The following is a 17018-nucleotide window of genomic DNA, read 5'->3' as shown; positions in this document are numbered from 1 at the left end:
ACTAAACGTTAGTTTTAATTAGATGACATTTAAAAGAGTTAAATATGAGTTTGCAATTTATTTGGCTATTCATGTCTGAGATCTCCAAGGAATGAAAATGAAGCCCTTGCTGTCTGTGTGCAACTGCTAAGCAGAGCATAAAAGGATGAGGATAATTTGTTGATATAGATAAGGTGACTTGTGTGAGAAATTGAAGAAATTCTTTAGCATTTAGTACATTCTGCTAGAAGTAGCAAGATACCTTCCTTGTATATGGAAGTTTGGAAAATATAAAAAAAGATATGGAAGTTATATTTGTGCCAATCTCATTATCCTGCTGGGATCCAGTAAACACTAATCAAAAACATTCACTCAAAAAAAAAATCACAATAAGAGAAATTTAAGGGTTTGCAAGATCTTTTTCCTGAAGCCTTGGCAGAACAGTATTTCTCTCAACTATTTTCTAGAGAAGTAATAATTCACTGTGTCCCAAATTTAGAACATTTTCTACGTTTAATTGTTTGGGGCCAGACCTTTAGCTTGTTAAGTGGTAGGGCAAATACGGGATATATGTATTGCTGCTTCACATTGTGACAAAGTTCCTGCTCTACCTTGGTGGGTCTTGTGCTTATTGGAGGATTTGCTTGCCTTGGAGCTTCACTGCAGCCCTCAGCTTGGCTGTTTTTCTGAATTCACAGTCCAGGTTGACTCCTCCTGTGTCTGACGAGGATTTGGGAGGAACCCAGGCCCGCCCTCTACTCCAGGTTCCAGCCGAGGACCATGTGGAATGCAGCTGTCTAGAGTGCCTCCTGGAACAGCTGTGCGACAGCTACAACTCCCTAGGCTACTTCCCCGTGGCCTCCTCCCAACACCTTCTTTACCCTCACCATAGGACCTTCCTCCTGGTGTCTGACAATACTTGTACACCTCAGTCCTCCAACAGTCTGCGTTCTCACTCTCAGCTCCTAGTGCCTCTTGCTCCCAGCTCCTCACACGCACACCACAAACTGAAGTGAGCTCCTTTTTAAAACCCAGGTGCCCTGATTACCCTGCCTTAATTGATTCTAGCAGCTTCTTGATTGGCTGCAGGTGTTCTAATCAGCCTGTCTTAACTGTCTCCAGAAGGTTCCGGATTGTTCTGGAACCTTCCCTGTTACCTTACCCAGGGAAAAGGGACCTACTTAGCCTGGGGCTAATATATCTGCCTTCTATTACTCTCCTATAGCTATCTGGCCCGATCCTGTCACAACATGCAGTTTCTTTTCTGTGAACAAGAAGGGTCTCCCCCTGCAGTGCTTTCAAACTAACCACCTTTTACAATCACATTATGTAATTATTTAGAGAAAAACGTACACAGTAATGTAGATCGGGTGAGCAGGAGGCATTTCAAATACATAATAATAATTAGTATCTAAATAATAGTTTTTCAGCACTGTTTACCAAAAGTCAAAACTTCAATAGTGTGTGAAAAATGCAAATAAAATAAAATGGACTACAAAGTGGTTCTTTAAATTCTTACCCTCCAAAGCTGAAATGTTTAAATTTCTTTTCTTAAAATATTTCATGAAAACAAATTACACAGTCTAAAAGGCTGGCATAATCATGTGGGGCAACATTTTCAAAATCATCAACGTGACTAACAAACCGAATTCTCATTTAAAAGAGACTTAAAATTTACCAATCAATCAGACTTGGGCTTTCAAGTACTTAAGGCACTTTCAGAAATTTTACCTGTGATCACTAACTCACTTCACAGGTAGATGAAAAACCTTAGTCTTCAACTTAATTCCTCAGAGCTCATTTAAAGGGTATGGGTTCTCTGGTGAAAATGGTAAGAGTCTATTCTGTTGCTATTACATACATTTCAAATAACTTTGAGGTCACAACAGGTACAGTAAGACAGAGGCTTGTGTGACTCATAATTACATCAAAACCTCAAATCGTTCAGCACTGCAGGTAAACCTGGATTATCTGAACAGCTCAAGGGACTTTCAAAACATTTCGATAATAAAGTGTTTCAGATAAACAGAATTTGCTTTTATGAGAGTTTTCAATATAGGACTATGTATATATTTTTTCTTGGTTTATGCAACATTTTGAACCAGAAAAACACTACTTATTCATACACAAAAGTGACTCCTTACACCTTTTGGCAGATTTATTTTAAAACTATTTTCAGATGTATTTACATGTAAAAATTTTTAAAGCATTGCATGGGGTTTTAGCCATATGATTTCTTGCAAAGTCACATGAAGGTCAATATGTGCTGAGGGGTTGGAGCAAATGCGGTTGTATCGCAGAGCTTGGCTGTAGACGATGGATCGTGTGGTGTGGTCAGGGTGAAAGCTGGAGGCATGCAGGTAGGAATAGCGGTCAGTAGGTTTCCGGTATAGGGTGGTGTTTATGTGACCATTGTTTATTAGCACAACCGCATTTGCTCCAACCCCTCAGACAGAGACAAACACCTACAAGATCTCTGTCAAGCTTTCTTACAACTACAGTACCCACCTGCGGAAGTAAAGAAACAGATTGATAGAGCCAGAAGAGTTCCCAGAAGTTACCTACTACAGGACAGGCCTAACAAAGAAAATAACAGAACGCCGCTAGCCGTCACCTTCAGTCCCCAACTAAAACCCCTCCAACGCATTATTAAGGATCTACAACCTATCCTAAAGGATGACCCAACACTCTCACAAATCTTGGGAGACAGGCCAGTCCTTGCCTACAGACAGCCCCGCAACCTGAAGCAAATACTCACCAACAACCACATACCACACAACAGAACCACTAACCCAGGAACCTATCCTTGCAACAAAGCCCGTTGCCAATTGTGCCCACATATCTATTCAGGGGACACCATCACAGGGCCTAATAACATCAGCCACACTATCAGAGGCTCGTTCACCTGCACATCCACCAATGTGATATATGCCATCATGTGCCAGCAATGCTCCTCTGCCATTTACATTGGTCAAACTGGACAGTCTCTACGTAAAAGAATAAATGGACACAAATCAGATGTCAAGAATTATAACATTCATAAACCAGTCGGAGAACACTTCAATCTCTCTGGTCACGCAATCACAGACATGAAGGTCGCTATCTTAAAACAAAAAAACTTCAAATCCAGACTCCAGCGAGAAACTGCTGAATTGGAATTCATTTGCAAATTGGATACTATTAATTTAGGCTTAAATAGAGACTGGGAGTGGCTAAGTCATTATGCAAGGTAGCCTATTTCCCCTTGTTTTTTCCTACCCCCCCCCCCCGATGTTCTGGTTTAACTTGGATTTAAACTTGGAGAGTGGTCAGTTTGGATGAGCTATTACCAGCAGGAGAGTGAGTTTGTGTGTGTATGGGGGTGGGGGTGAGAGAGAACCTGGATTTGTGCAGGAAATGGCCCAACTTGATTATCATGCACATTGTGTAAAGAGTTGTCACTTTGGATGGGCTATCACCAGCAGGACAGTGAATTTGTGTGGGGGGGTGGAGGGTGAGAAAACCTGGATTTGTGCTGGAAATGGCCCAACCTGATGATCACTTTAGATAAGCTATTACCAGCAGGACAGTGGGGTGGGAGGAGGTATTGTTTCATATTCTCTGTGTGTATATAAAGTCTGCTGCAGTTTCCACGGTATGCATCCAATGAAGTGAGCTGTAGCTCACGAAAGCTCATGCTCAAATAAATTGGTTAGTCTCTAAGATGCCACAAGTACTCCTTTTCTTTTTACCACCAAAACATTTGCCTTTGCCTTAATAGTCTCCTTCCTGGACTACTTCTTGGCCTTAGTGATGCACACCATGCTCCAAAATGCGGCTGTCAAACCTTTCTTGCCAGTCTGACCACATCACCCTCTTTATAAGTCTCTTCTTCTAGCCTGACTGCTCCTTCTGCACCAATTTCAAATTCTTCAGCCTCACTTTTAAAATTCTGCACAGCTCTGTTCCTGGCTACAGCTATATCACTGGTCACCAACAACTCTCATGTCAATATCGTACAATACACCTATTCCCTCTCTATCCCGACAGCCCTATTTTCCTTCTCCAACAAGCACCTCCCATGTCATTTCCTATACTTGGAATATCTTCCTTAATAACGTACATTACATACACCTCCCCAAAATCCACCTTCTCAATCTACTTAGTTATTCTGCATTCAGTGGCCCACTGATTTCCTTTAAAGAATAAGCAAGAACCATATAAAGACAGAGCTAACTTGATGTGTTAATTGTATTATTTTATTCTTGGTATTAATACAAAGTTACATACCGGGATCTAACTGGAGGTTCTTCAAGATGTGTGGTCCCTATCTGTATTCCACAAAGGGTTATGTGCATGGGCCATGCACCTGGAGACACAGCTTTTCAAAGCAGTATTGCTCGGCGGTCCATACACGAGCCCTTGTATTGAGCTTGGAGTTTCACCCGAGGTGATATAGGGCGGGGCGGCCCGGCCATGTCTCCATTTCCTTCTCCACTGCAAACCTACATAGCCACAGATCGGGACCACACATCTCGAAGAACCTCATGACAAGTAACCGACCTCCTCCCCTTCTTCAAGTGACGGTCCCTATTGTATTCCACAGAGGGTGACTGACAAGCAGTACCATGAGAGGCAGAGGGTGCAAGGAAGATGGTTGAACCGTAGAATGGAGGACCGCTGTGGCAAATGAGGTATACGTCGCAGAATCATGTACCAGAGCACAGTGAGAGGAAAAGATGTGTTCTGAACTCCATGTGGCCGCCTTACATATTTCCACAAGGGGCACGTTGTGTAACGCAGCTGTTGTTGATACTTGCACTCTCGTGGAATGGGCTCATATCCCATCTGGTGAGGAGAGCCCTGACAAGTGATAGCAGGGCATAATGCACCCTGAGACGCACTTACAGATGCCCTGGGTGGAAATGGCCTGTCCTTTAATTCTCTCCAGTATGGTAACAAATAGTTTGGGAGAGTTCCAGATCGGCTTTGTCCTTTGTAGATAAAAGGCCAGGGCTCTATGCACACTGAGGGAATGAAGCCGCCATTCCTCGTTCGAAGCATGTAGTTTTGGAAAGAAGGTAGGTGGGTGTATGGGTTAGTTGAGGTGGAATTGTGAAACGACCTTTGGCCGAAACTTGGGATGCAGTTGTAGTGAGATCCTGTCCTTATGGAACATGGTGTAAGGGTTTTTTTGCCATCATGGCTCCCAGCTCACCAACCATCCTTGCTGAGGTAATGGCAACAAGGAAAGTGATCTTTCCGGAGAGGACAGAGAGTGCAGGAGGCCAAGGGATGGGTAAAAATCAACTGACCCTCCACAGGATGGAAGGCACTAATGGTGGCTGCATCCACTCTGATAGAGCTGGGAGCAAGTCCTAAGACGTTCACGTGGAGAAGATATGAGATGCCCACAGATTCAGGGGTAAGACCTTGCTGTTTGACCCAGCAGGTGAAGCGTATCCATTTGGCCTGATAAGGTGCAGGTGGGCAAAGGGTGTAACGTATGAGCACGCCACCATGTGCCCTAGGATGGAGAGGCAGGTCCTGGCTGAGACCGAAGGGCTGGAGGTTATCAGGGCTATTTGGTCCAGTAGGCTCTGGAATCTGCCGTGGCAGATATGCTTGTGCGGAGATCGCATTGATGCACACTCCTATAAATTCCAGGGACCGAGTAGGGTGCAAACTTGATTTTTCCATGTTGCTGTTAACTCCTAGTGAGGAGCAGAGAAGAAGCTGGGATGTCAATGCTTGAGCTTCCTCTTTGGACTGTGCTGCCAGCAGTCAGTCGTCCAGGTATGGAAAAGAAAGGATTCCCCGATGTTGTAGGTGAGCCGCTACCCCCAGAGAAAACCTTTGTAAAAATTTGTTGGGCACTGGTGAGTCCAAATGGGAGAATCCTGTATTGGAAGTATTGATGCCCTGCTTTGAACCTCAGGAGCCTTCTGTGGGTCTGATGTATGTTGATACGGACGTAGGTGTCTTGCATGTTGAGAGCCATAAACCACATGCCTTTTTCTAGTGAGGGAATGACGGTTGCAAGCATGACCATACAGAATTTTCACTTGAAAATCGAGCGGGTGAGGTGTTGGAGATACAAGATTGGTCTACATCCCCTTTCTTCTTGGGTACCAGGAAATAGTTGGAATAGAACCCTGCGCCCTGAAAGGCTGCAGGTATGGACTCCATTGCTCCTCTCTGTAGGAGGGAGCCCACCTCTAGGGTAAGAATACTGTCAATGAGAGGGATCTCTAGGGCAGGGGGGTCAGGGTGGGAGACAGAGGCGCAGTCAAACTCTAGGGTAGCAGTGTTGAACGATGTCCAAGACCCACTTGTCCATTGTTCTAGCTCTCCAAGCTGGTAGAAAGAGTTTGAGACCACCCACAAAAAGGCGTGGAGGGTAGGAGTGTTGGTGTATGGAGTGGCTGATGGCTCTCTAGGTGCACTCAGAAACACCATTTTCACGATGACTGAGTGTGTTGTGCAGAAGTCTGCATTGCTGGAACAGGTGGATGGGCTCTATGTGCCTTAGGGCGCTACTGAGGAGGTTTGTAGGCCCGTTAGTGGTAGAAGGGAGGAGTTTTATAGTTTTGGGCTGGTGGTGGACAATAAAATTTTCTTTTTGGTGCTGGTGTATATAAGCCCAAGGATAATAAGATGGCTCTAGAGTCTTTTACGGCGTGTAAGGAATCATCAGTTTTCTGGTTGAAGAGGTGTGATTCGTCAAAGGGAAGGTCCTCGACTGTGTTCTGCACCTCTCTAGGGAAACCTGAGGAGTGTAACCAGGATTCCCTCCTCACGACAATTCCAGTCGCCAATACACACGAGGATGTGTCTGCTGAATCAACTGCAGCCTGAAGTATGGACCTGGCAACCAACTTGCATCCCTGTAAAATCTCTTGGAATAGAGTACGATCTTGCTGAGATAGCTTATCTGCAAATTCCTCCATCCATGTCATGCTTGGCCGTCAGTACCAAGTAATTAGAGATCCAGAATTGTAGTCCTGCCAAGGAGAAGACCGTTCAACCCATGAGGTTCAGTCTTTTACCACCCTGTCTGCTGGGGTGGAGCATGGGTGTTGTTTGGCCTGCTCTGACACTGCTTCTATTACCAAAGAGTTAGGTGGAGGGTGCGACAATAAAAATTCTGACCCTTTGCAGGGGTGGCAGGGGCATAGTACCTTTTCTCAGCCTCTTTTGGGGTCGGTGCAGTCATGGCCAGGGTATGCTACATGGTGCGTACCAGTTGAATAATGACATCACTGATTGGTAAGACCATCCTTACCAATGCCAATACGTGCAGAATGTCTAGTAACTGGCATGGACTATCCTGCATCTCTTCCAGTGGCATCTCAAGAGCATTGGCTATTCTACATAGGAGTTTTTGAAACTGACAACAGCTAGCTAGCAGGGAAGAAGGTGTCAATGAGACAGCTGTATCTGAAGACCACAAAGGGAATCTCTCTGGATCCACTGGAACCATCGGAGCTGGGCTGATTGGTGCACCGTCTAAACCCATTTCCGAATATCTGTTGGATGAAGGGTTGGACTGTGAAACAGGGAAGTTCTCCCAAGCTGAATGAGATTGTTCCTAAGGCCAATATTTGGGCCACGAGCTCCAATGTGGCCAACTCAGTTGATCCTGCTGTTGTTGTACTTGTGCCCAAAGAGCCAGATACCAGCTTCTTGGGTATGGCAAAGGAGGAAACTGTCATGGAGCCATCAGAACCATCAGGTAGTTGAGTTTCCAGAACAGAAGCGGGAGACTGTGCCAAACATCCTGGTCCTCGGAGTCTTGCGTGAATGGCGGTGCTGACAGAGCCGTCAGAACAGGATGCATTAGAAAGGTATGGCCAGCAGGAGGTAAATGTAATGCAAGAGATGGAGCCCTCTGCAGAGGTGAGTGCACCAGAACATGTGGAGACCACACTCCTTCCAAGGCTAACGGTTTGTGAGGCCAGGAGTGCTTCCGATTTTTCCCTGGAATCTATAGTACCCTGTTTATTGACGGGACTGGAACTGGTAAAAGAGGCGTGGTCTCAGGACCAGCAATTCACGGGACACTGGCAGAGCTGAGGCAGGAGGGATACAGCATCAGTGGATCTGGTGAGCGGTGTGGCCTCTTATCACTCTTGTGCGCCTTGGAGCGTGTAGCTCCTCCGTGGATGGAGTGTCATGGATGACGCAGTGTCCTTCTTGGATTTAGATGAAGACTTACTGCCATGCTTATACGCATGCTTCCATAGCTCATGGCAAGGCCCCGACACAGGGTCTGTAGCTTTGGTAGCAGCAGGACAGAGGCTCCGTGGTACCACACTTGGATTGCTCAGGCCAATGTATGGGGGGGTTCTGTGGCCAGGATCCGACTTCAAGACCACAGTTACGTCCATGAGGTGTTTCTTGAGGCAGAGAGATTGGCCTTCCCATGTACAGGGGAAGGAGGTGCAGATACTGCACCTGGAGGCAATGTGGACTTTCCCCAAACAGTACGAACAGCACTGATGTTTGTCACTGAAGGAAAATGAGCAAGGGCAGGAAGCACAGACTTTGAATCCTGGTGTCTTTGGCATAATCCAGTACCCAGACCCAGGATCTTGGCAGGAAGTGGGGGTGAAAGAGGGATTTGTTTGATGGGAAAAACCACCAGAGCGGCATCCAAGGTCCTTGTTTATAAAAACTGCTAGGAATTATCAAAGTACAACGAAAAACAATAAAATCCTAACTATGAACGAAAATAAGAACAGTTTTTGTAAAATATTTTGAAAATGCATCACTAAGAACAAGAGGTGAGCAGACGCTCTGACTCAGACCATCCAGCGGTGAGAAGGCACTGAAGAAACCACAAGGCAACACAAGGACGTATGCGCGGACCACCAAGCAATACTACTTTGAAAAGCTCTGGCTCTGGGTGCATTACATATGTGCAGTGGAATACAATAAGGACCATCACTTAAAGAAGAACTATGTATTTCCATTTCCTATGCCTATCCTCTTCCTCAGTGACCTGTCTTATCAGTTCAGACAGTAAACTCTTTGAGGCATGGGCGAGGTCATTACTCACGGAGTTCAGTATCACGCAGTCCTATGGCATTGCATTACAGATGTCAAATAACCATAATCAGCAAAATACTTATTCTTTATAGAAAACTTGAATAACTTTTCGGACATATTTCAAAAAAGTTAGAAGTCTCTAAAAGTAGCACTATTTATATATTATGCTGCCTGGAATTATATAAGATATCGTCATCAATTTTCCATTTAAATGGGACAAAGCCAGTCTATGTCAATAAAGTCAGACAAATATAAATAAAAAACAGCATATTTAACTAAAAGTTTACTTACAAAGTCAAAAACCTTCAAATAAATATCAAGCATTATGTTTAACTTCAATTTAACTTGATTTCTGCTCAAACCAAAATTAAAACTAAGACCATGTTTTATTTTCTTACTGATTTAAGAGCAGCTGATTTTAGCCAGTCTACATATACAGAATTAAAAATCTTCTAATATTTAAGACAACTCAATCAAAACAAATTACAACCAGAAATAGACTAATTGCCCTTTGGATAATTACTGAATTATGTAGAAAGCTGGAAGAACTGAATGTTTTATTACAGGTAAAGACACGGAATCAACATAACCGGAAAAGGATAATGCAGACTTTTCTTTATGAGGAAATTTCATTGCTGTTATTTTTCAGACCACCAAATTTTAAGATGAGTACTCACCAAGTCTTTCCTAAGTTGAATAAAAAACTGTTTGCACTTAAAAGAAATTTTTACAATCTTCAACCTAAATGAAAAATGAAATAAAATCAGAATATTTATACACTTTTAGTATAATGAAATCATATTAAAATAATTATGGTACATTTATTGAAATGTATGTTTTCTACAGAGAACTAATTTAATTCATATGAACTTTCATTTGGCAGGAAATAGCTAAAAAGAATAATGGCTATATTAGTAGTTTGTATGATTTAAGTTTTGTAAACGAAGGCACTCTTCCTATGTACATTTCATTGGTATATTGGTAATTTTTAAAATAATTGTTTCACATATATATCTTTCAGTATTACTGTAACTCCTTAATAAATTCTCTCTTTTTTTTTTTTTTTTTAAGAGCTTCTGAGAAATCACCATCTTTGCAGGGGTCATATTCTATCTATTAGAAACATACTACAATGTTGATGCAATAACTAAATTTATGTGAAATTCCTGGGATTAATGTGTCACTTAAAAGAAAGTTAGAAGCTGGTCACAGCAGTGTAGGATGGGGAAAGACACCAGTGATCAAATCAGACTCAGGCAGTAGCAAAAGAGAAAAGAAAATGCTATGATCAGCTATAAGGAAGTGAGGGTAAAGAGAATCTCTAACTGTCCGAGCTAGCAAAGCAGGTCCTTTATGTCAAATTCCAGGGCGGTAAGCCTGAAACACAGGCCTTAGACCTACCATCAAATTCTCTTAGTAAAGAATTTGTTAATGGGCTTGTATCCCTATTTAAAAAGTAACTGGACTCATAGCAGATACATATGCTATAAATAGTTACAATGCACCTTTCCCACATGTTGGAAAACCTACTGAAGAAAAAGATACAGGTTTGTTCAAATACAAAAATCAGAACAGAAATGTTACAAAATGCCTTCTTTTCACTCAGAACTAAATCAATGGCTATTATAAGAATAAATACAAAAATAATCAGTTTATGCAGACAGTCACATTAAGCGAAGATTCTTCAATGTGCTCCCATAGTAACCCACTGATGTCCTGTCATCATTTCAATAAGAGTCCCCCTCCCACTAGGTCTACAAAAAGGCCATATCACAGGTGCAAGTAAGACAAAGAGTAAGGGACTGGGAAATCTAAGTGTTTGTTTTCCTTTTGAACAAGAACTTTTCCCCAAAACCAAGAAAGGAAGCACTATCACTGGGCAAACAAACCTCTATGAAGTGCACTTATTAACCAGAATTTATACCGTATTTTGTTAAATCCAAATTATATGGGGTATAATGACAACTTTCAACTTCTGTAATTTGAAGATGGCAATGATCTAATGCAGGGGTGGGCAAACTACAGCCTAGGGGCTGGATCTGGCCCACCAGCTGTTTTAAGCCAGCCCTCGAGCTCCTGCTGGGGAGCAGAGACTGGGGCTTGCCCCGCTCCAGCCAGAGAACAGGGTCGGGGGCCACTTCACACAGCTCCCAAAAGCAGTGGCATGGCCCCCCTGCAGCTCCTACGCACTCCAATGGCCACCTCCGGTACTCCAATGGGAGCTGCAGGCGCCGTGCCTGGGGACTGGACAGCGTGCAGAGCCACTTGGCCATGCCTCCGCATAGGAACTGGAGAAGTGACATGCCGCTGCTTCCAGGAATCGCTTGAGGTAAGCGCCACCCGGAGCCTGCACCCCTGAGCCTCTCCCCATTCCCCAACCTCCTGCCCCAGCCCTGTTCCCCTCCCACGCTCCAAACCCCTCGATCCCAGCCTGGAGCACCCTCCTGTACCCCAAACACCTCATGTCCAGCCCCACCCCAGAGCCCACACTCCCAGCCAGAGCCTGCACCCCTTCCTGCACCCCAAACCCCTGCCTCAGCCCTAATCATCCACCCGCCCTCCGAACTCCTCGGTCCCAGCCCAAAGCACCCTCCTCATCCCCAGCCCCACCCATAAGCCTGCACCCCCAGCGGAAGCTCTTTCCCCCCCCCCATGACACCCCACTCCCCTTCCCTAGCCCGGAGATTTCTCCCAAACCCTGAACTAATTTCTGGCTCCAACCCAGAGCCCTCACCCCCTCCTGCACCCCAACCCCAATTTTGTGAGCATTCATGACCCACCATACAATTTCTATTCCCAGCTGTGGCCCTCGGGCCAAAAACTTTGCCCACCCCTGATCTAATGGGTGCCAGGCTGTACTCCTCTGGGTGTTTCTGAAAATACTTGCCATCCAGCACAATTAGCTCCATTCAAAAGGCAATAAAATTTACTCCTGAAGAAGATTTGTTTTTTTAAATGAGGTCGAAAGATAAGCCAGGTCTGTTAGGGATGATGGAGCAATATTCAAAAATGAAGTGAAAAGCACCAGCGTCAGGAAATCATCCCAATCCTCCCTTTAATTTGGTGACAGAATCTTGACAAGTGGCTCAAAGTCACCTTGAACCTTCACCAGCATGCCAGCTCTGGCACTGTTTCCCTGGTTACACTTGACAAGTTCTGCTTCACCTCTTTCTCCAGCTTTGTGATATAACTGAGGTCAAAGGAAAATGACCATCACCCATTTACTCTTAAGTAATAAAATAAATTGCTAATAAAGTTATTAAAGTGCGAAACTGCTTTATAAACCTAAGATAAAGTCCATGCCAAGTAACTGGTTAGCAAGTGCACAAAGCATTACAACATAATCAAGGTGTATTCAGACTTTGCCATATATGCATTTTTTGATCTCTAAGCACATTCAACATAAAAAAAATTAAGCCCGTCACAACCTTCCCTACTCCGTCGCCCCAGGAAAAATCTGAGAAAACAAGATCAGCAAATCCAGACACTGGTGAACAAAGGTGAGGGAAAATGTTAGCTTAAGTGCCTTAGACAAGTACAACCACCATGGTACCACAAGGGATAAAGTGAATCTTTCAGATGTGCAAACTGATTAGGATTTTATAGGTCACATCCACCTTAGAACTTCATCTTGAAACCAACTGGCAGTCAGCACACCACAAAACACATGTGTGATGCACTCCTTGAATATAATATTGCTTAATAAGCTGACTGCCTCATTCATCCGATGAAGTGAGCTGTAGCTCACAAAAGCTTATGCCCAAATAAATTTGTTAGTCTCTAAGGTGCCACAAGTACTCCTTTTCTTTCAGCTATAAGTGTAGTTTCTGGATAGTTTGAAGGTGTAGCTTTCATGTAGGACACATTATATTGTGATTCAGCCTACGCATGATGACACCACAGGTAACTAAAGTGAAGTCTTGTCAAACTCAAATGTTTAACAAGCTACCTTGACAACTGTTGCTAATCAACTACCCAGAAGCATGTAGAGGTGGGTGCCACCTAGCATACTGAATACACTGCAAATGAAACTTTTCACTAGCAATGAACAAGAGGGATGACAGAACAGAGCCCCATTGGTCCCTTAAGAGCAATGACTCAAAAACTATCTTCTCTCTCCCGTCGCTCAAAAGAGCCAATTCCATCACCTGGGAGGATAGTTCACTTCAAATCTAATCTGAGCATTTATCTGCCAGACAGCTGTGAAGAAATATCACTCGATCACTGACTGAAGCCTGGATTAATCAGGTTATTAACCACACAAAACAGTTTCGCTGACTGTGACTTTGCTGATGCTAGATGTGAAGAAACTTCTCTGCATCCTTCCGTCACAGGCCTGGTATAAGATTTCAAAATCTCATTATGCAGCAACTGATAGAATTCAGACCAAGAGACTGCCTGATATCTAGCCTTTTTCTTCATCAGTTGCAAGTCAACTAAATACAATGGGAACTCGTGAGTAGGGAGCCAAGGAAGAGAGTGTTTAAGATGATACAGGAAAACTACATCTTACTAGATCATTGACAAAGTGGCCCATTAGCCAGACAATCATTCCTTTAGCTTGCAACACACATTCAGACTCATACACATTAAGGTCAGAAGGGACCATTATGATCATCAAGTCTGACCTCCTGCACAATGCAGGCCACAGAATCTTATCCATCCATTCCTGCAATAGACCTCTCACCTATGTCTGAGCTTACTGAAGTCCTCAAATCATGGTTTAAAGACTTCAAGGTGCAGAGAATCCTCCAGCAAGTGACCCATGCCCCATGCTGCAGAGGAAAGCGAAAAACCCCAGGGTCTCTTCCTATCTGCTATGGAGGAAAATTCCTTCCCGACCCCAAATATGGCGATCAGCTGAACCCTGAGCACGTGGGCAAGATTCAGCACACAGATACCCAGGAAAGAATACTCTGTAGTAACTCAGATCCCACCACATCTAACATCCCATCACAGGCCGTTGGGCCTATTTACCATGAATAGTTAAAGATCAATTAATTGCCAAAATCATGTTATCCCATCATACCATCTCCTCCATAAACTTATTGAGTTTAATCTTAAAGCCAGATAGATCTTTTGCCCCCACTGCTTCCCTTGGAAGGCTGTTCCAGAACTTAGTCCTCTGATGGTTAGAAACCTTATCTAATTTCAAGTCTAAACTTCCTGATGGCTAGTTTATATCCATTTGTTCTTGTGTCCACATTGGTACTGAGCTTAAATAATTCCTCTCCCTCCCTGGTATTTATCCCTCTCATATATTTAGAGAGAGCAATCATATCTCCCTTCAGCCTTCTTTTGGTTAGGCTAAACAAGGCAAGCTCCTTGAGTCTCCTTTCATAAAACAGGCTTTCCATTCCTCGGATCATCCTAGTAGCCCTTCTCTCTACCTGTTCCAGTTTGAATTCATCCTTCTTAAACATGGGAGACCAGAACCGCACACAGTATTCTAGATGAGGTCTCACCAGTGCCTTGTATAACAGTACTAACACCTCCTTATCTCTACTGGAAATATCTCGCCTAATGGATCCCAAGATCGCATTAGCTTTTTTCACGGCCATATCACATTGGTGGCTCATAGTCATCCTGTGGTCAACCAATACTCCAAGGTTGTTCTCCTCCTCCGTTACTTCTAATTGATGCGTCCCCAGCTTATAACTAAAATTCTTGTTATTAATCCCTAAATGCAAGACCTTGCACTTTTCACTATTAAATTTCATCCTATTACTATTACTCCAGTTTACAAGGTCATCCAGATCTTCCTGTATGATAGCACGGTCCTTCTCTGAATTGGCAATACTTCCCAGCTTCGTGTCATCTGCAAACTTTATTAGCACACTCCCACTTTTTTGCCAAGGTCAGTAATAAAAAGATTAAAGAAGATTGGTCCCAAAACCGATCCCTGAGGAACTCCACTGGTAACCTCCCTTCAGCCTGACAGTTCGCCTTTCAGTATGACCCGCTGTAGTCTCCCCTTTAACCAATTCCTTATCCACCTTTCAGTTTTCATATTGATCCCCATCTTTTCCAATTTAACTAATAATTTCCCATGTGGCACCATATCAAACACCTTACTGAAATCTAGGTAAACTAGATCCACTGCATTTCCTTTGTCTAAAAAATCTGTCACTTTCTCAAAGAAGGAGATCAGGTTGGTTTGGCACGATCTACCTTTTGTAAAACCATGTTGTATTTTGCCCCATTTACCATTGACCTCAATGTCCTTAACTACTTTCTCCTTCAAAATTTTTTCCAAGTCCTTGCATACTACAGCTGTCAAACTAACCCGGATCACTTTGTAGTTACCCGGATCACTTTTTCCCCCCTTTCTTAAAAATAGGAACTATGTTAGCAAGTCTCCAGTCATACGGTACAACACCTGAGTTTATAGATTCATTAAAAATTCTTGCAAATGGGCTTGCAATTTCAAGTGCCATTTCCTTTAATATTCTTGGATGATTATCTGAGATTTAGGCCCACTAAACTGTTGGAGTTTCGCTTCTACCTCGGATATGGTAATATCTAGCTCCATATCCTCATTCCCATTTGTCATGCTACCATTATCCCTAAGCTCCTCATTAGCCTCATTAAAGACTGAGGCAAAGTATTTGTTTAGATATTGGGCCATGCCTAGATTATCCTTAACACATCTCCCAACCATCTCTCCCAAATTCCTAGTTTAAAGCTCTCTTAATCAGTTGTGCAAGCCTCCATCCTAGAAGGCTATATCCTTCCCTACTCAGATGAAATCCATCCCGAGAGAACTGTCCTCTGTTCATGAACGCCTCCCAGTGGCCATACATTCCAAAGCCCTCCTTATAGCACCACTGCCTGAGCCATCTGTTGATAGTCATAATCTGGTCACACCTTTGTTGCCCTTCTCTCGGAACAGGCAGAATCCCACTGAAGGTCACCTGAGCCTCTAATTCCTTAAGCGTCTTCTCCAGCCTGGCATGGTCTCCCTTGATACGTTCCAGCGAGAATCTAGCCGTATCATTTGTTCCCACATGAAGGATGATCAGTGGATTCTTTCCCGCTCCCTTTAGGATCCTCTTCAACCTCAGGTCCACATCCCGTATCTTAGCACCTGGTAGGCAGCACACCCTTCTATTCTCTGGATCAGCTCTGGTTACAGGCCTGTCCATTCTTCTCAGCAACGAGTCCCCGATCACAGAGACCTGCCTTTTCCTGGTGACGGTGCGATTCTCTGGTCTATCCCCTGTTCCCTCTGGCTGCAAGTTCTTTCCATTCCTGTTCTCCCTTGTAATCCTCTTCAACCCATCCTGTATCCTCCTGGGGCTCATATTTGGTGTTGTCTCCATTGACTCTTCCCTGTTTTCTATAGGACTAGCCGCTCTTCTCTTCTTCCTTGCCCTTCCACTGTCAGTGACACACCCCTTCCTTATCTCTAATCCTAGCCTCAAAATCAAGATACAGAGTGTGACCAACTACATAAACTGCATCAGAAAGCAGGGACAGACCCAAGTTGGTGTCATGGTAGCCAGTAAATCCTGACCTAACCTACAGAATTCATCCTCCAAGTGCATAATCAAATGACTCAGAATATAGAACTAATTAACTTCAAATGATACTGCAGAAAACAATCCACAGGCACTCAGATAATACTATTACTTGGGGGGGGGGGAGGAGGCACATAAATAGATATGGTTTGCATCAATTCAAGAAGGGACTTTTTGGTATAGCAAGATCATCTGTACACATATGCAGATCTCCTCACACTACTGATGAATCCTAAAATTTGCAAATGAAGTGGATATGCTGTATCAGATCTAATTTTAGGAGGCCCCCCTGAACTGTAAATCATATACACTCGGTAGTGCCACACCAATTTGATAGCCTTATGATACATGCTATACAGTATCTAGTTGGAATAATCTGGGCCAGCGATTCTCAAACTGTGGATCGTAACCCAAAAGAGGGTCATAATCCCATTTTAATGGGGTCACCAGGGCTGGCATTAGGCCCTTGCTCAGGCCCAGGGCTTAAGT

At 43.7% G+C, this 17018-nt stretch overlaps 1 protein-coding gene across 1 annotated transcript in view; it reads right to left on the bottom strand.

The window, feature by feature from the left end:
* PTPN4 (protein tyrosine phosphatase non-receptor type 4) overlaps positions 1–17018 on the bottom strand; it is a 226146-nt gene that overhangs the window by 99687 nt on the left and 109441 nt on the right. Inside the window, exon 11 of the mRNA XM_084643654.1 lies at positions 9687–9750. Within this exon, the coding sequence (XP_084499780.1) occupies positions 9687–9750 (64 nt within the window). The remainder of the gene's footprint in view (positions 1–9686; positions 9751–17018) is intronic.

This window comes from Lepidochelys olivacea, assembly GCF_965140295.1.
Source record: "Lepidochelys olivacea isolate rLepOli2 genome assembly, chromosome: 11".
NCBI lineage: Eukaryota > Metazoa > Chordata > Testudines > Cheloniidae > Lepidochelys > Lepidochelys olivacea.
The sequence above is the reverse complement of the archived record's forward strand: the minus strand, read 5'-3'. Positions and strand labels throughout refer to the sequence as shown.